The 20,198-nt window shown below is 39.5% G+C and overlaps 1 protein-coding gene across 6 annotated transcripts in view; it reads left to right on the top strand.

Annotated features, from left to right (window-relative positions):
• The window catches only part of pacs2 (phosphofurin acidic cluster sorting protein 2), an 80,487-nt gene that overhangs the window by 48,157 nt on the left and 12,132 nt on the right, over nucleotides 1-20,198 (top strand). For 3 of the 6 annotated variants that reach the window (XM_062979434.1, XM_062979433.1, XM_062979432.1), the window contains exons 15-22: nucleotides 1,610-1,716; nucleotides 4,106-4,260; nucleotides 6,155-6,265; nucleotides 6,656-6,764; nucleotides 7,193-7,225; nucleotides 11,189-11,231; nucleotides 13,995-14,037; nucleotides 18,505-18,640. In XM_062979434.1, coding sequence (XP_062835504.1) covers nucleotides 1,610-1,716; nucleotides 4,106-4,260; nucleotides 6,155-6,265; nucleotides 6,656-6,764; nucleotides 7,193-7,225; nucleotides 11,189-11,231; nucleotides 13,995-14,037; nucleotides 18,505-18,640 — 737 coding nt within the window. The remainder of the gene's footprint in view (nucleotides 1-1,609; nucleotides 1,717-4,105; nucleotides 4,261-6,154; nucleotides 6,266-6,655; nucleotides 6,765-7,192; nucleotides 7,226-11,188; nucleotides 11,232-13,994; nucleotides 14,038-18,504; nucleotides 18,641-20,198) is intronic. The other 3 variants (XM_062979437.1, XM_062979436.1, XM_062979435.1) reach the window with 1 other exon arrangement.

Raw genomic sequence — 20,198 nt, 5'->3', positions numbered from 1 at the left:
TGCAACGTATTCATCATCAACTTACAGCACTGCCAGTTTTATTTTCATTCCTTTTCTTTATAGTACTTGGCACTCAATTTGCCTTCTTTATGCTGCCAAACACTGAACTGAAGTTTTTGCAGAGCCATGGTTCAATGTATTTTTTTTCTTTTTTGGTATCCCTAATTAGATGTTAGGAGCTTATTTAAAAAAAAACCTCTATGAGCATTAGTACACTTGCTTAGTTTGGATTTAATTTACCACTGTTTTGCTTTGTTTTGTTCACAGTGTTCACTTGGAGTTTTATCATCCTAAGCAATTTGATATTGTGAGCAAATTTGGCCATGTTACTCCTTACTATATTGTGTATGGATAAGGCAGGCACTGGGTAGTAGTACTACATTCCTCCCTTCCTCACACTCACTTGGGCTGCAGCTTGCTGTTTCCTGTGGTTTCATATACAGGCAGTCCCCGGATTACAAATACCCAACTTACAAACGACTCATAATTAAGAATGGGGTGAGAAAATAGGAAGTGAGAGAAATCTACCCCTCAAAAGAGAAATTCACTCCTGAAAGAGTTGTTGTTGTTTATTCATTCAGTCACTTCCGACTCTTCGTGACCTCATGGACCAGACCACACCAGAGCTCCCTGTACTAAGCTCCACTTAGTTTTCATGGCAAGAATACTGGGGTGGATTGCCATTACCTTCCCCAGAGATTGTATGTAGTCTCACCTCTCTGCAATGACCTTCCCGTCTTGGGTGTCCCTTCATGGTTTAGATCATGGCATCATCAAGGCGCCCAAGCTCCAGCGCCACGTCAAGGTAACTGTCCTTTGCAGGGCCTGTAAAAATGATCATGGGGAAAAGGTGTCTCCACTGAAGCTTTATCACCAATCCTTGTTTCCACAACAAGTTAAATTTTTCAAAATCCAATTATCACAGGGACAGAAAATCTTTGGAATAGGGCACAGACAAACAACACAGGGGTGTTCACCCATCCCTATGCTATCCAAAGCTAAAGAATATATTTTTGGCTGGAATTACACTTAAAAATGCGCCTGGTCTGACTTACATACAAATTCAACTTAAGAACAAACCTACAGAACCGATCTTGCTTGTAACGTGGGAACTGTCTATATCTTTTTAAAGCCCTGAAATGTCTCCATGCAGATACAAGGGTTATACTATATTATATATTTATCATGTCATTTAACCAGCTTTTGCCAACCTAGCAGTTTGAAAACATGCAAATGTGAGTAGATCAATAGGTGCCGCTCCGGCAGGAAGGTAGCGGCGCTCCATGCAGTCATGCCGGCCACATTACCTTGGAGGTGTCTACAGACAACGCCGGCTCTTTGGCTTAGAAATGGAGATGAGCACCAACCCCCAGAATCTGACACGACTGGACTTAATGTCATTGGAAAAACTTTACCTACCTTTATAGTAAACTGCAACACTTCGTTGAAGCTGCAGTTTGCTCAAAATAGTGCTGGCCACCAAACCCATGTTTGAGTTAAATATGTCAAACAGCACAGATATTTTTATTGACAGGTAATGGATAAATTATTGAAGATATTTAATTATCAGTAAGATCATTTTTATGACAAGCTTTCATGTTATTTTCAGTTCCTTTCAGATGTCCTGCAAAAACATTCTCTTCCAATAGTATGCACGTGTTCTTCTGCTGATATTCAGGCAGCTTTTAGCACTATTGTCTCCAGAATACAGAGATAGTAAGTCATGTTTTTAAAATAACCTTCTCATATATGTTTTCTGTTTCCTAATGTATATCCCCTGCCCAATGTTCCATCTATAGTTCCTTCAAAGATTGGTGCAGTAATGCACAACCTTTCTGGCTGTAATCAATTGTTATGCTGTTTGGGAAATGGGTCCACCCATAAATTTGTATGTACATACATATCCTTATAAGAAGTACAGTTTCCTTATTAGGCAGGAGTGGAATTACTTCTTTCCCCTAGTATGACGGATTGATTTTTAGATCCCTTTGGCAGATGAAGCGGAGAACCTTCTTTTTATGAACACCTCTTCCTCCCCTCATGCCTGGTTATCTTATGAAAAGAGTGTAAAGTCTTTGACAAAAGACAAGAAGCAATTTGGCAGCAACAGAATTTGAACCTAAGTCAAAGTACATCAGTTGTTGATATAAATTTTACTCATGGTTACATATTAATTTTAATTGTACAGTGTTCCCTCATTACTTCACGGTTCACTTTTTGCGGATTCGCTGTTTCGCGTTTTTTCAATAAACTCTAAAAGAATGTTATGAATCATTAAAAAAATTACAATTTACAGCCTGAGGAAGGGAGGAAGGAGAAACCGAAAGGAGAGAAAAGGAGCCCAAACGGCAACGGGAGGAGAAGCAGGCGATTTATCAACACACGATTGGTTGATAAAGACTTAAAATAGTGTATAACTACTAAAATAATGTATAAATATTAAAATAAATATAGCGTTCCTACTTCACGGATTTTCACTTATTGCAGGTGGTCCTGGAACGTAACCCGCGCGATAAGTGAGGGAACACTGTCGTAGACAGAACGCCACCAAATAGAGTACAACACAGTTTATTAAAGTTACAGAACTAAAAAAATGCCCGTAGGAAGCAAAGGACTAGGCAAACACTTGTCTTCAGTGTGAAAAGTAACAGAAACAGCTCCGTTTGAATTAAAATGGTTCGAAAGAATAAACCGGATTAAACAGGAGTTTAATCCGGATTAAAGCAAAAATGCTTACTTCAGCCTGACAATTTAAACAAACAAAAGTTGGTAAACAGAGGTCAAAATGAACACAAAAACTGGCAGCAGATTCCTCTCTGCTACTCAAAAGCTACAGATGAGTAACTCAGGCTGTTTACTCCTCCGTGCAACGAGCGAAATCCGGGTCCAGGCACATCAATCAGGGTAACGGCGGTCAGCAGGGTCCCAATCCGGTCCAAGGTCGAAAGCCAAGTGCAGACGTCTAAAGATCCACGAGTTCCACCGATAGCCACAGAAGGGATAGTCCAAGGTCGTAGTCAGTCAGTCAGTCCAGCATCAATCCGGAGTAGGTAATTAATGTCCGTCAAAAAGACGACGGAGGTCCAAGCTATCAAGATTAAACACAAGTTGCACAGAAAAAACCCCACACAGTTCCTCCCGCCGTCTATGCCCAGTGTCCTTGGTAACTTACGTATCCAGCAACGAATCACACCCGTCTTCAGGAAGTTCCCCAACAAGAGCCCAAGCGTTCGTCCAGATTACCTTGCCCAACGCAATTAGCCATTGATCCTAAACCCCATTTTATCCCAGTTCATAACTCCTCATCGCTGTCAGCTGCTATCCTAATTCCAGGTGCCTCCTCATCATCATCCTCATCAGAGCTAAAACACCTTTGACTACGCCCCACAGCATCCCCAGCTGTGGATCCCGCTCCATCCCTCCAGCCCGTCCATGGGTCTGATCCTGCAACCCGCCAATCGCCTCCCATGCTATCATTGCCGGTGACACCCAAATCCTCCCTCACACGAGTCCACTCCATGTCATCCTCCTCTGAGCTAACCATCTCTTCCTCCATTCCCTCAGTAAAACCCTCAAATGAATCTTCATCTGTTGGTTCTGCAAATAAGTCCCGGAGCCGTTTCCTTTCACGCTCCTCAAAAGAGTCTGACTCTCGAGGAGTCTTACGACCCCGTCTCCTAGCATCGGAGCCAGAAGGCTCAACCATAACAAACACTGTATTAGTTTACATTTAGCAGCAGCTGAAATGCAATTAAGTAGAACAAGAACTATAAGTAATAGCTTGATAGTTGTCTTTGTTTGCAGATGAAAAAAGTCAGCAGTATTTTTTTAGTATTTTCTATTTTTGTTTTAAAATGTATTTTAAAAAAGGTTGGGAGTGATAATGGTTTTAGTTGGCAGGGATGGGGGAAGGTAATGGGGTGGGGATATTACATTATAGTATTATATTTGCATTCGATCCTTTGGTTTTATTTCTTATTTGAGTGTCTAGTTTATTAGTTTGTTGTGAACATTTAATGCACATTAAAACATATTTTGGATGTTTATAATACATTATTTGTCTATGGATTTTCTTTAAAACAGTAATTTTCTCTTTCTTGTTTAGCTGTAACTGCAACTCTCAACCTCCCAATCCAATTAAGATTGCAGTAGCTGGAGCCCAGAATTACCTCAGTGCCGTGTTGAGGCTTTTTGTAGAACAACTGTCTCACAGAACCCCAGATTGGCTCAGCTACATGAGATTTCTTATTATACCACTGGGTAAATAACAACCTTTCTTTCTTACTTACATTTAATGGTTTCTCAGCAGTTTATAATACTTCAGTAACTGTTAGATTCATTGTTCATGCTTCATATTGCATAGTCTTACATCTGGTAACTGCAGTCTCTAGAATATAATCAACACTTTACCATTGTTCCCTTTTAGTCTCTGTGATATCATGAATGGAGTTTTCCTGCAGTTCCTACATGTATTTGTGTGTGTTTGTGCCTTACAAGTCACCTGTTTATTTATAGTGACTCCATGAATTTCATAAGGTTTTCTTAGCCAATGTAGCTTTGCAAGTTCCTTTCTTTGAAATATGGCCTTACAGCACCTGGTACCATTGGCTGTCTCCCATTTAATTATAAGCCAGGGCTGACCCGAATTAGCTTCTATGGTCAGACAAGATCTGATGTCTTTAGAGTAGTGGTTCTTAACATGTGGGTGTTTTGGCCTACAACTCCCAGAAATCCCAGCCAGTTTACCAGCTGCTAGGATTTCTGGGAGTTGAAGGCCAAACATCTGGGGACCCACAGGTTGAGAACCACTTCTTTAGGGTACACAGATGGCATAAAATTAGAATCATTAAAATAATATGAACACAAGAAAAATCAACATTGTTGATCTTAAAATTTCTTTAAAAGAACCTTAAAATGACCCTTGGATAATATTTTCTTGTTCGATAAAATAAAAAGAGATGACTCTGACTGGACTTTTTCAAATAGTGTGCTTTCATCACTTTTTCCAATAACAGTGGGTTAAATGTGGTGACGAGATCGTGACATTGTGTAGATGGCATTAATTTGTCCAACAAACTTGTCATAACATGCTGTGAAGGATTACACTGCTCCTTCCTCTGAGTTAATGTAATAGGCCTGATTGCTCAAAAGGTTTTTTTGTTGTTGTTTTTTTGCTGAATACTATTGAAAAGATACACTGGTGATGAATACATTTCTTTGCCACTGGTACTACACAGTATACTCTATAATGAGCTATAATCTGGGTCCAGATGGATTCAGGTCAGGTCTTCCTGTACCTGTGATCCAGCTGTCTTCACTAGTGCTTCATTTAACTCAGTTCTAGTATATACCAATGGATATGCCAAACTCAAAATGTCCATTGGTATATACTCGATGGATATTTGATACTCAAATGTCCTTCCCTTCCTAAGATTATCCTAGTAATGTCAATAAAGGAAGCTGCTGGGTAGCATAGTAAGCAGTATACCAACAGAATCCCCAAGCTGTTCTGAGATACATACATACCTGATTTAGAATCATAGAGTTGGAAGAGACCTCGTGGACCATCCAGTCCAATTCTTTTCTGAAGTTTGAAGCCATTGTTCCATGTCCCAGTTTCCAGGGCAGCTGAAAACATGCTTGCTCCCTCCTCCCCTCACATATTTATACATGGCCATCATGTCTCCTCTCAGCCTTCCCTTCTGCAGGCTAAACTTGCCCAGCTCTTTAAGCTGCTCCTCATAGGGCTTGTTCTCCAAACTCTTGATCATTTTAGTCACCTTCTCCTAGACATATTCCAGCTTGTCAACATCCCCCTTAAACTGAGGTGAAATGGTAAGGAAACCTAGAGAATATTATGTTTATTCCTATCTGTTAGCATTGTGACTTTCCCATGAAGGAGTATACAGCACTCATCTTTCTATTCTTAGGCTGCTTTGATTTCCCCCCTCTCTACTATTGTTTAGTCTCCATGTTTGTTCCAAATCCATTTTATTACTTTTTGTGATCCATGGGATAAAAGGCTCTTAAATACTCATCCTCAAAAGATTCTTATTGCCTCTTCCTTAATGTTAAGTGTCATTAATGGTGACTTATTTTTATTTACAAACAGATGTATATTTAAATGTACTAAAAATGTGTGTGTTCATTGTAGGTTGTCACCCAGTTGCAAAATATCTGGGTTCAGTCGATTACCGATACAACAACTTCTTTCAGGATTTATCTTGGAAAGATTTATTTAACAAACTTGAAGCACAAAATGCTCGTAAGTACTGTTGAGTGCCGTGTAATTACATATGCCAGATGCTTGGTTTACTGCCTTTGCAGAAATAAAACAATAATTATGTTTTCAATCTCCTGTCTTCCTAGTTTACTGCAAAAACAGCTTGGGGGCTGCATGTGGCCCTAGGGCTGGACGTTTCCCAACTCTGTTTTAGAAATGCTCCACAAAAGCTTTGCCATATATGACATGGACAAGCTATCAGGACTGTCACCATTGTGTGTCTCCAGAAGCATTGGATTGGCTTCTGTTGAAATAAAATATTGGGGTGGATAGGCCATTAGTCTGGGTTTCAGCAAATGTATTTGTTCTTTTCGTTTTAAACAAATGCATGGAAAATTGTTTTGATGCTTCTTTTTCTCTGCTTTGTTTTAGCCCAGGAATTGCCTGATATCGTCTCCAGAATAACCCAGTACATAGTAGGAGCAAACTGTGCTCATCAGTTACCTATTGCAGAAGCAATGTTGACATACAAACAGAAAAGGTACCTTGGTTTTTTTAAAGCAATCTCTTGATCAGACGCAAATCGTGCAAAACATTTTCAAATTTGTTGGACCTTAAAATGTCAGCAGTGAAAATTCACAGTAGTTTCATACTCGTTACAATCCTGCAGTATCCATAAAACAAATGGGCTACATCAGTCAGATACTGCTGAACTTTTTTTTAAAGCTGTCTGAATGAGAAAACAAAACTGATAATTATGATTTACAGCTCAGAATAAGAACTTGGTTGGACAATTGAAAACAAAGTCTAAGTTCTCAAAACATTTGTACTGTTGATACTGCATGCACATGCCATAAGAAGACATCATGTTTCTTATCAAAGTGGATTGATTTAGCCTTACAGTTTGATTTATTTTGTATCCGTGAGTGTAATAGTTTACTTGTGTTTCTCTTGGTTGCTTCTGAAAAGGAAAAAGACCTTTCAATTTGATTTTAATATAAGGTATTAGTTTTTCTATATTTCCTTTTCGATCTGTTACCCTGCATTTTTCATTTATTGATCTTTCGCAGCTTAGCAGTATTTCATGCTCAGTTTTGGTACAGTGTGTACTATTTGCTGCTTTTGATATTATCACAGGAGGCAAAATGCATTGTCAAAAAGACCAGAATTTTATGTTTCATAATGACATTCTTTAACTGCAGCTTAAACAGAAGAACTGATTGGGGGAAAGGGTGCACTACTGACATAAAAATCAAGTCACTTTACAACATTTTTAATTGTGTCAGAAGCGAATTGAAGTCACTTCTGGTGTGAAAGAGTCGAGTTTCTAGCATTAGTGAAGCAACCCTTCCCAAATGGTCTGAAGTCACAAATTCTGTTTTCTGCACCCCACTGCGCTCATTTACCCTACTTCAGGCAGTCATTTTTCCCCATATTTCTGTTTTGACCCTGATAGTTCCTCATATCCTCATTGCACAGTTCTCCATTGCAATGAGGATTTCCTGCTGCAAAAAATATAGTCTTGACATCAGAACTAAGAAAAGATATATTTTCAAAATTATATTTTGAATATCTCTTCAAAATTGTATGTACTATATATATCAAAATTATATTTTGAAGAATATCTCTTCTTAAGATATGATGCCAGATTTATATTTTGAAGAATGCAGTCTCCAAAAAATTTTTTTTCCACCCTCATTCCACCATCACTCCAGAAGATGCTTTATAAAGTCATTCTTCTTTTCCTTCTCTCTGCTCTTCATCTGTTTCTTTGTAACTTTTTTGTATTTAATTCACACTGAATAAATATACCATAGTTGTTTCCCTGATAAGAAAAACCTATTAACTGGGAAGGGACGTCTAACTAACCACATTTGCTTTCAACAAAAAAAGTAATTTTGGGTGTGTCTTACAAGTAGCTGACCTCAATCACTGAAGAACAGTAGTTTGAGGGCCACTCCTGTGGATAACACAATCCATAGATGTTCAAATCCCATTACATATAACCGTGTAGTAAAATGACGTGCTTTATATAAAATGGCAAAATACAGATTTGCTCTTTGGAATTTAGGGGAATATTTTCCATCTGGGGATACAAAGGGCCAACAGTAAACAGAATCCAAGGTGGTGTATCTTTCGTCTCCATCTATTTTGTCAATTAGGACTGACCATTTCCTGAACCAGTCTTGTTCTTTTAGACTATTTGTATATTTTCTTTTCCTTTGATTAATGAAATCATTAATCACCTTGAACCAGGCATTCCACACGGTTAAAATGATACAATGATAATATATTGAATTGCTGTTCCAGGGGGAGGGGGAACGGGGGGAGGGGAGGGGGTGGGTGGTACATTCCAAAGGATCGTTTAAAATATCATTTAAGCATTAGTTACTTTTGGTATTATGTATATTGAAATAAGACATGCATCACAATTTTTTGTTAATTGTTGGAATGTAAAAAAACAAAAAAAACAGTAAACAGAATTTCAAAAGAGTATCTGTAGCATGAAGCAAAGTCACTGCACTTCTAGTGCTTCATATAGTAAAAACAAACACCTTTTTGTAAGCAGCAATACACCCACAGAAATATATTCGTGTAAATTTGTGGATTCTGCATAGACTTTTATAAAACTGACAGAAAAACAAACATACATTTCAAATGATGTTAGCAAATGTTAGAAATGATCCTAGATGGCTTTGCATTCTGCCTCAAACAATTGCTGTATCTGAACTGATCTTCTTCCATGAGCATTTTAGCAATTTTTTGACCTCTGCACCCTGCTCCTTGCCACCTTCTGCAACCAAGGGATTGTGGGCTGTAAGGGGCTCTCTAAATGTATAGAATGTTTGAGGCCTTCAGAATTGTTCATTCTATTTTAGCATTAATTTAAGTTCCGGTGACCAGAAGATTTAGAAAAGAGAAATAGCTTTAAAACTCTCTGGGCATCCTGTGTGTATGAACTCCTTCCCAAGCTGTTTCTTAATGATTAATTTTCATGACGCTGACTGCAGTTTCTATCCTTTTTCCTTTCTGTTGCATCTTTACCTTTTTAAAAAATCTCCTGATGCATGCAGCGTTTGTGAGATGATGTGTGGAAGGAAGCTTCATAGGAGTTGAATAGGAGCATGTGGTGATAAATGGCCATGTACTTTTAAAGAAATAGAATTATTTTTGACAGAATTCCTGTGTTCTATTGCTGCTGGAGTACCTCTGTTTTAACAATAATTTCATGCAGAACTTGGAAATACGAGTCAACAGATATATTCCAGGACCCTCTGTGGCAGAGCCGGTCCAACAATGAGGCGAATTAAGCGGTCACTTTGGGCACCAAACATACGGGGGCGCAGTCGTGACTGGTTTTTCTGTTGATTTGTTGTAAAACATGATGTTTTGATGCTTAGTTTGTAAAATCTTAATGTAATTTGATGTTTAATAGGCTTTTCCTTAATCCCTCCTTATTATCCAATATTTTCGCTTATCCAACGCTTTTATTTTTCAGTGATTGTTTTTTGGGGGGGCGCCAAAATTCTGTTCGCCTACACTTGAAAAATACCTAGGGCCGGCTCTGCTCTGTGGATACCTGAAATTGTGGCTAATAGCAAGACAAACACTTAGTTAACAAGCTAATTAGTTTTAGAACATTGAGGCTTTATTGGAGCAAGTCCTTCTTTCTCTACTGAATTCAGCAAGAAAGTAAGATCTAGGGAAAAGCTGTCTCCTAATTCATTACAGGCTTGTACATCTTTTGTGGTTGTATTGTTACTCTATTCTCCTTCCCTGTTGATTTATTCCTGATGTCTATTGTATATATATATTTATAACATATAATATTATGTATTATATATGTATTAACAATTATGTATTAACAATTTCCTAATTGGGTTGCTGTTAGTTGTCCATGCTGTATGGCCATGTTCCAGAAGCATTCTTTCCTGACGTTTCGCCTGCATTTGTGGCAGGCATCCTCAGAGACAATGAGGCGTGTTGGAAACTAGTCAAGTGGGGTTTATATATATGTGGAATGTTTAGGGTGGAGAAAACACTCTTGTCTGTTTGAGGCAAGTGTAAATGCTCCGATTGGCTACCTTGATTAGCATTGAATAGACTTTCAGCTTCAAGATCTCGCTGCTTAATGGCAGGAAAGAATGCTTCTGGAACATGGCCGTATAGGCCGGAAAGCTCACAACAACCCAGTGATTCTGGCCATGAAAGCCTTCGACAACACAATTTCCTAATTCTTAATAAAGTGTAAGAAAGCAGAGAATCATTTGTTTGGGTATATTGCTGGCAGAAAATATCAAAACTCTTAGTAACTAATCTAGAAGCAGTTATTTATGTGTTTCTGCCATTTAAAACCCATCCATCATTCTCATGGCCACCAAAGTCATTTACAAATATATGGTAATTAAAATAATATTTAATATAATAAAAATATTTTCTCATAAAATATGACAAGCAGAAAATACAATAGACCAATAGAACAACAAATTAAAGTACCTGGGCGAACAAAGGTATTTTTCAGCTGGTGCCAAAACAACTTTAATGTTGGCACTAGTCATAGTTTTGGAAAAGATCATTCTATAATCAGATTGCCACCACAGAGGAGGTAATATTCTGTGCTGACATCTAAGATGCCTACTTGAAGTGAAGCTTCTGCTAATGATCTTAAGTCGTGTTCAAGCAGTTTGTCACTCGTCTGAAACTGAAAATTATCAGCATATAGTTTTTCAGTGTTAAATCATTTTCTTCTAAAGACCAAAGGAGCAAAGTAAGCACAAATGTGCTGTGTGTGCATGAGTGTGTGTGCATGCATTCATGGTTGTCTGCGCACTAATATCTATTTTGCATGAATGTTCCGAATATGTAGAGAAATCCATATTTGCATGTTTTTGTTGCTACTTCCTGTTGTAAGATACTTACTTGCTCCTGCATTTTGTAATGACAATAGCTCTGTGATTTCTTTAGCCCAGATGAAGAATCAGCCCAGAAGTTCATCCCTTTTGTTGGTGTAAGTAATATTTTATGTGTATGGTTTTACAGGTGTTTTTCTGTAATCTACATTACAGGATGCATCTATACTGTGAAAAGAATGCTGTTTGAAATCACTACCTGCCATGGCTTAATGCTATGAAATGGTGAGAGTTGTAGTTTGGTGAAGCAACAGCATTCTGGCAGAGAAGGCTAAAGACCTTATAAAGGATTTTCTATCATTGGCCATGGTAGTTAAGGTGGATTTATTCTACAGTGTAGATTCTCCCACAGTTGTGGGTTGCATGCAGTCTTGTTACCTGCATGAAGGCTGAGCAGCCACCCCCCTCCACCCACACATTACCCAATGTATAACACCATATTCTAGGAGCTATTAAAATAATTTTTATACATTTTTCTACACTTGCGGTCTCTAGCTCAGGTCTGGAAGAATATTTGGGGGCATTTTGTCAGTGTTGTTTGTGGGAGCTGAAATGGTACCTGATCAGTTTGCAAAGCAGGCATGGGCAAACTAAGGCCCAGGGGCACTTACCTCAGGTCCTCCTCATTTTCCCTGTCCTCTCAGCTTAAGGACATGGTGGCCCACCACACCCCTATGCAGAAAGGACAGAGGAGGAAGGCACAAAGCAGCTGAGAGCCCTCTGGAGCTCTCTCAGCCATATGTCTCGCCCTCCTCCCGGCATAATGCTATGAGGACAGCCCGAATATCGGGGGAGGAGAATTGGGGCAGTCGCTGTATGTCTCTTTTTCGTCCTGGAATAAGGATGGATCGAACAGCCCCATCCTTATCCCAGGAGGACAACTTGAGGATAACCTGCCCCCTACCCTGCTCCCTCCCGGCCCCACCCGAGCTCACAATGTGTCCCCAAATCAAAAAAGTTTGCCTATTCCTGTTCTAAAGGAAATTATAAGGACATGATTATGCACACGGTCTCTTTAAACCAATGATTCCCAACATTTGGTCCTCCAGGCATTTTGGACTAAAGTTCCCACAATTCCTAACAGCTGGTAAGCTGGTTGGAATAACTGGGAATTGGGAAGCACTGCTTTAAGCAGAGGTTGGATAGATATTTTTCAGGAATGTCTGGTGTATTCTAGCATGGCACGTTGATGAGGTCCAGCATTCCAATTTGCCAGCTTCCATGGTGGATCGGGGGCACCAGGGCAATCCCAGTGTGCAACACCCTTCCTTGTCAGCTGACGCTTTCTCATCACACTAGGCCTGTTGTTCCAAATGGAACACGGAGAGGCCCCCATGTTGACCGTGCAGCGCCCTATGATGCTGCTGCCTCAGAAGTGATAGGCAACGTGAAGCTCCGTGGGTCAACTGGGGCAGAAGTGCCCTATGATGCTGAATTTCAATCATGTGATAAGGTTCTAGATAACACTTGGGACTCTTCCAACTCTAAAATTCTGTGAACATGGCAGAGAGCTTTCTCTGTTTCAGTTTGTGTTCATTCTCTCCAAGGCCCTCCACTGTTACAACTCATCTCTTTTAACCTAGCATTTTACATTGTTCTTTATATCCATAGTGCTATTGATTCCAGCACGTGTAGCAAATATTTCCACATATTTTATTTATCTCCCTTTGAGCTGCTATATTGACCACCAACCTGTTGCATTATAGTATAGTCTCCGTATCCATGGGAGATACATGCCTGAACTTACTGCGGAAACAGGAAACTCTGGACAATAGCAAACTGTTTGAAATTCTTAGTTTCAGCTCGAATTTACCATAAAGTCCCTCAGGAGGAAATAGAAATCATAAAGATATAGCTTCTCTAAGAATTTGATGAATCCTTCTAGATCAGGCATGGGCAAACTAAGGCCCGGGAGCCGGATGCAGCTCCCTGGGTGCTTACCTCAGGCCCTCCTCATTTTCTCTGTCCTCTTAGCAGAAGAACACGGTGGCCAGCTGTGTCTTTATGCCAAAAAGCTTGGGGAGGAAGGCACGTAGCAGCTTAGCGTTCTCTGGAGCTCTCAGCCACCGTGTGTCTCGCCCTCTTCCCAGAATAATGTCAAGAAGATAGCCCAAGGATTGGGGGAGGAGGATCAGGGCAGTCGGCACATGTCCCGCCTTCCTCCCAGCATAAGGATGGGGTGAGCAGCCTCATCCTTATGCTGGGAGGACAACCTGCAGATGACCCTTCCCTGCCACCTCCTGGCTCTGCCCTCTCCTGGGCCCTCCCCACCCAGTGTGTGCCTGGCCCCCCTGCCTCCTGGCCCAGCGCTCGTGGATGAGCCCACAATGCAGCCCCAAAACAGAAAGGTTTGCCCGTGCCTGATCTAGATTGACTTCTGGCCAAATTATCTGGAGGACCCCAAAAATGTGTGAAAATCTTGTTGGATGCAGCTAGGGGAAACCATGAAACTGTGACATCATCTCAGCAGTGAGCACAAAGCTGAATGATTCTTCCTCTGAAATTCTGATCAATTTCTACTTGCACAAAAGGGTGCTAGGCCCTTAATGTTATGAAAATGTATACATGTGTTCTGTTGAGAGCAATTGGAATATATATCAATGCTTCTGTTTACTATGCTGTTTGTGCTTCTCCGTTGACAATACAGACTATTGCCCTGATGACCATAAACAATTGGAACACATTTTCATTTCCCCTCTCCTAATACTTATTCCAATTTAGCAAAACACACACACAAACACACACACTACAAATTACTTGCTTTCCAGGAAGTACAGAACTTAGCCCCTAATTCGGCTTTTTTCTTGCTATTGTACATCTAGTAATTCTGTGTAAAACCAGTCTCTTTTTTTCCTTGTCAGGTAGTAAAGGTTGGAATTGTTGAACAGTCCTCTGCAACATCAGGTAATACTATCTTTCTGCAATGTTATCATTTATCCTCCATATTTGTATTGCCTCTGGCGATGTTCTTTCTCTGAGATGTTTTGTACTGTTAGAAAATATTTCCATCCAATATATAGGAGTTTATAGTGATTTATATCCCCTGTATATAAAAAAGAGAACAAATTACAACTGGCCCCCATTTTCACAGGGTGCAAAATCTCTGTTAAAATGGAAAAACTGAAAATTTTATAGGTTGTACCTGACTCCAGTCAAACTGGTGGTTGTGCAAGAATGCTAAAAATTTATGTTGGAAATGAGAAGCACACTAACGTATTTTTATTATATAGTGGTGGACATGAAACAGAGCATAAACATACTGAAGATTGATACAACATTTGTTACAAGAGATATTTAAAATCAAATTACAGCTAGAACCAACTTTATTTCTGCTGAGACTTCCAAATAAAGAAACAAAAACCATGAATTTCATGTTATTACATTGCATGATGATTGCAGCAAGACTACTCAGTAAATTAAAATGGAAAACTAAAGTGTACTATGCCTAAACCAACTTTGGATTATAAAAGTTCTAGAACAGGCAGACATTGATAAGTTATCTTGTTTGATAAAGGAGAGGTCAGTTGAAAACTGTTTAAAAGCATAGAAACCATGTATATCAGTGGTTCTTAACCTGTGAGTCCCCAGGTGTTTTGACTTACAACTCCCAGAAAACCCAGCCAGTTTACCAGCTGTTAGGATTTCTGGGAGTTGAAGGCCAAAACACCTGGGGACCCATGGGTTGAGAACCACTGGTGTGTATCATTGTAAAGAAAAAAGACAATTTAAAAATGCTTGTGGGTTTTGAAGACTGAGTAAAACACTGAGATAACAAAACAGAATGAAGAAACTTCTAGGATAATAAGGTAGTGTGATTGTATGCCGTTGTGTGGAAGGTCGGCAGTCCATTTAATGTTTTTAGTGGAGAGCGGGAAGGAAATTAGTTTGAATTGAGGCATATTGTGATGTAAGTCCCCACTGTAATGTCTGCCCTTTCCAGTAGCTCTTGAACCAAAGCACAACTTTGGTTGATCTAAGAACTCCAATATGTTAAGCATTCACTTGTTAGGGTACCATATTTACTTGAGTCTAATGCGCCATCAAATTTAATGCACACCTAAAATTTCAAAACCCTAAAACCAAAGAAATATTTGCTGCTGAATGTAATGTACAGTGGCAAAAAGTGTGCATTACTGTTGCTGCCTGTTTATAATTATTTCTTTACAAACACCAAAGCTTCCATCAATAGAAAGGAAAACCTTGGGGTGCATCTATGCTGTAGAATGGATCCACTTTAACTTCTTTGTTCAATGCTATGGAATCCTGGGGGCTGTAGTTTGACAAGGTTTTGAGTCTTCACTGCCAAATAATACAGATGCCTCACCAAACTGCAAATCCCATAGCATTGAGCCATGGCAGTTAAATTAGAGATTACGTCCTTCAAGGAGGAGCTCCTGAAACAGCTTTCCCTTTTGCTTTGTTTCAGATCTAATGTGCACCCCAATTTAAGTAAGGTCATTTAGCCCCAAAAAGGTTAATGTTAAATGCAAATAAATATGGGTATTTGGAATGCTATTCTCCTTTTTGTAACTTTGCAATCCTCTGATTCTTGAGTTATGACAACATGCAACACTGAAAATTATGAGTAGCCATAACATTTCTGTAAAGGCAAAAAATATATTGCAGCAAGCATAAAGACGATTTATCCTTTTCAAAAATATCAAAACACTAGGTTTTCAAAAGAATTTTCCCAAGTATATTGGTGTAATTGTCCATTTCTGAGTGGCCCAACCTCTGAGTGGTCCTACCTGTGTTGCGAGGTAGGAGAGCTGGCAGAATCATGACTGCATTCTGATAGGAATTGAGGTTATCTACCTCCTCTTTGCTTGGAACAGAAGAGAAAGGCCCCATTGTTCATGAGGAAAGGAATGAGTTTGTACTATAGGCAGGTCTTTGAGGAGGTGACCAACCTATTTACCTGAGCTGTTTGGAAGCCTCAGGATGTATTTTATTGGTTGTTTTGGTTGTTTTGGGAGGGTGAAGAGAAGAATAGCCCTTTCACAGACATTTTGGGGAACTTTCAGCGCTGGTTCAGATGTAGATGGTAAACATGGATGAGAATGGAATTTTTGCAGTGGAATGTAACATCGATGCCATGCTTGTTTTGCTGGAGGATCTGCTATGCAATACCTGCAGCAAGTGCAACCTGGTTGCCATGTTGGAGGAAAAGGTGTGGTTTGTTCAGGCCCCTGTATCTAGTATACATTTATCAGGGACATTGAAGGTTTTATGGGAAAAGTGGAGCAGACTCTTCTGGAAGGACAAGAAATAGGTAATGCCTCTAGAGAGGGCAACAGTTCTGAAACACATGAGGAAGATCCTCAGAGGAAAGAGACAGAGAAGCAGAATTGTCAAGAACCACTCTTGGAGTTGAGCAATCAGTTCCAAGTTCTCCCCTTAATACATGATTTATTGTTGTGTTGGAGTGAAATATTACATAATGATTGATTTCTTTCCAACCTATTGTGACACCTTTATCAGTGACAGGAAAATTTGTGAATATTCTTTAGGAGCCCCGGTGGCGTTAAGTGAGTTAAAGCATTGAGCTGGAGACCGAAAGGTCCCAGGTTCAAACCCTGGGAGCGGCGGGAGCGACCACTGTTAGCTCCAGCTCCTGCCAACCTAGCAGTTCGAAAACATGCCAATGTGAGTAGATCAATAGGTACCGCTCCGGCAGGAAGGTAACGGCGCTCCATGCAGTCATGCCGGCCACATGACCTTGGAGGTGTCTACGGACAACGCCGGCTCTTCGGCTTAGAAATGGAGATGAGCACCAACCCCCAGAGTCTGGACTTAACATCAGGGAAAACCTTTACCTATTCTTTATATCCCTTCTTTCCAGCAAATAAAAGAATATTATTTTCCTGCAAACTCATAACATCTAATTCAGTAAGGCTGCGGTCATGTACGTTGTCATGTACGAAGTCAGTGGAACATATCTCTGTGTTTATAATACTATACATTGGCAGGAAATGTTTCAGCTTTTCTGCTATCATCAAGACAGTTTAATTGTAATGTTTGCATGCTTTGAGTTTTAATTTACATTATTGTATGATTTTTAGGAGCCTCTGGTGGCGCAGTGGGTTAAACCGTTGAGCTGCTGAACTTGCTAACTGAAAGGTTGGCGGTTTGAATCCGGGGAGCGGGGTAAACTCTCGCTGTTAGGCCCAGCTTCTGCCAACCTAGCAGTTTGAAAACATGCAAATGTGACTAGATCAATAGCTTAGAAACGGAGATGAGCACCACCCCCCAGAGTCGGACACGACTAGACAATGTCAGGCGAAAACCTTTACTTTTACCTATGATTTTTAGTGTTAGGCATTTTGAGTCTCCTTTGGGAGGGAAGACTTGAGATATAAATTCTACTTCTACAAATAATAATAATAATAATAAATTTTAGATAAATGCTATTCAATGTATTTCCTTTTAAAGCCAGCACTGAATGTGTGTGTGTGTGTAATATTTTTTTAAATCCTACTATAATTAAAGTCATGTATCCCTTGTATCAGTATCGAGTGTTCAGAAATACACCCATGTAAAATAGTAATTGATGTCACCCTTACTGCTTCTCCCTGATTAGAAGTGAACTCCAAAAGTAGTAATTATGCTAATACCATGACAGTGTATTGTTCTTTTGATATGCTAATTGGGAAAGAAAAAATTTCCACAGTGCTTGTGGATGGTTGCTCTTCATTATAAATCATACTTGGTATCTGGTCTTTCACTTCTGATCTGTCTAATTTCAGTCCTTTCTAGTTCATTGTTTGCCTACTTGCCACTTGAAACAATCTTTGTTATAGATAATTTAGCTATAATTTCATATAACAAATGTTGAGATGTTAGAACTAAAGAATTCAACACAAAATGGGAATGGGGCACAAGGGAATGAAGTAGAATCTTTGATATCTAGAAAATATGCAAAGTTCAAAAACTGTATAAAGCTGGAAAAGGTATTACAAACAACAGTAATATTTGCTTTGAATTTCTGACACCTGCATGCATTTTATATCTTCTGTTTGACAGGTATAAAAGGTTAATTTTCTACCTCTTCCACCTCCCACTCCTATAACAAATCACTATGTATCCCGAGCCAAGCACAAAGAAACAGTACATTTCTGTTTGCAGTAGTTGTTAAAAAATAATGGAGTCACTCCACTAGTAACGGCAGCAGTACTTTGGGAATGCTGTGTAAAAGGTTCAACCTTGTAGACCTAAATCCCCTCTGTAAAATCAAGGATATTTTGAAATTACTTTTTTTGCTGCAAAGTAGAATGAGAAAATTCTGATGACAATCCAGAAATGTCCTCCTGTGGTGTGCAGCTTTTGGTGATCACTAGGTGCAGACCAACCCTTTGAATCCTTCTTTTTAAGGTGACTCGGATGATGCCACTCCCAGTAGTTCGAGTATCCTTTCCTCTACTCCACCTTCTGTGTCTCCTGCTATGAAGGAATCTTCTCCCACCCCACCCTCCTCACCATCTGTCACAGGCAGTTTTGCTTCCTCCAGGTAAAGCACTTTCTGCCTTTTCTCTGACTTGTAAACTTGAGCTAAGAAATTACACCTGTTTATATGATCAACATATCCCTTGTTATTTGCCCGTATTCTGTCTACACTCCCTTTTTCAGGCTGTATTCAGAAGTTCAACCTTACTCGGGATTCGTACCTGAACGCCAGTGGTTTTTGCCTTATCCTTAGACATTGCTTCCTTTAGAGGGAAAAAAAACGATGGAGTTGTGCTAACAGCAGTTGAACATCAATTCCCTCCCCCCCCCCCCCCCGACAACTTGGACCACTCATTTAAAACATTAATTGTTCCTTGTTTCTTTGTGGAAATTAATGTTTTTGGTTGAGTTTAAAAATCCTCAAGATGAAGCCAGATATGGGAAGGAGGGTAATATTTGTTAGAGCATTGCATATATAAGGTCTGTCCCTACAAATTATGGATTGTTTGCTTTGCAAAAGTTAGCATTAGGAACAAGTGATTGACTACTGTTATTGAAAAGAGAAAGTATGAGAGGTGGCAGGCATTGTGTTTCTAATTTTTTCAGAGTTGCAGGATACCTTCAAATGGTTTCCAACTTGAACCTATCACAGTGGTTCTTCTCAACCTGTGGGTCCCTGGATGTTTTGGCCTTCAGCTCCCAATAATCCTAATAGCTGGTAAACTGGCTGGGATTTCTGGGAGTTGTAAGCCAAAATACCTGGGAACCACTGACCTATCATGATGTTTTTGGGCAATATTTGTTTGGAGGTGAGGTGGGGGTTGCTTTTGCCTCCTTTGAGACTGAGAGAATATACTTGTCATATCCATGGCTGAGCAGGGATTCAAATTCTGGTCTCCAGAGTTGAAGTCATGCATTCAAGGCAGTATAGTAACTTTCCAGATGGTGCTTGCAAGAATGCATTTTAAATGTTTAATAAGAAACCTGTGCATAAAAATAACAAATAATAACAAGGAAGATTTTTTTATGCTACATCTGACTGTAATCTAGAAAATTTAGGAAGTAACTTGTTTTTCCAATGGATTACTTTGGTCATTATTTACTTTTTGCAGTAGTAAGCTAGAACCTAAGTTACTTTTGGGGCTGCAGTGGCCTTGGATGTACTTCACTGCCTATTACGAACATGTGTTAAACTCAAGTGCTATGGGCTGAATCCATCCTACCATGTCACTTTATGTGGCTCATGAGGTCTGGACACATTTTAGAGCTTGTAGCTACTCCCCGATAGGAACTGTAGTGTTGTATATAATGGAAAAATTAAGTGCACTGACATTTCTGCAAATGCTTTTGGATCTGCGTTGTAGTGTATTTTCTTATTGATGCAGAATCCAGACACCTAATGCATTTGTGCTTCTACTTCTACTCACTCCACTCTGCTTGCTTGTTTTCTCTCTTCTTTGTCACCTTTTGTCTTTCTTATCCTACCTTTCACCATATAATGTGAAAAGATTTGACTTCCAGATTGACCTCTTCTGTTTTAAGAACCTATTTGTTTGATGGTGTTTCATGGTCAAATCAAATGTGATGTCAGTGAAAGCCTTTGCCAGAATTGCACTATGTTT

Source organism: Anolis carolinensis, chromosome 4, assembly GCF_035594765.1.
Source record: "Anolis carolinensis isolate JA03-04 chromosome 4, rAnoCar3.1.pri, whole genome shotgun sequence".
Taxonomy (NCBI): Eukaryota; Metazoa; Chordata; class Lepidosauria; order Squamata; family Dactyloidae; genus Anolis; species Anolis carolinensis.
This window is presented reverse-complemented; position numbering and strand designations above follow the sequence as displayed.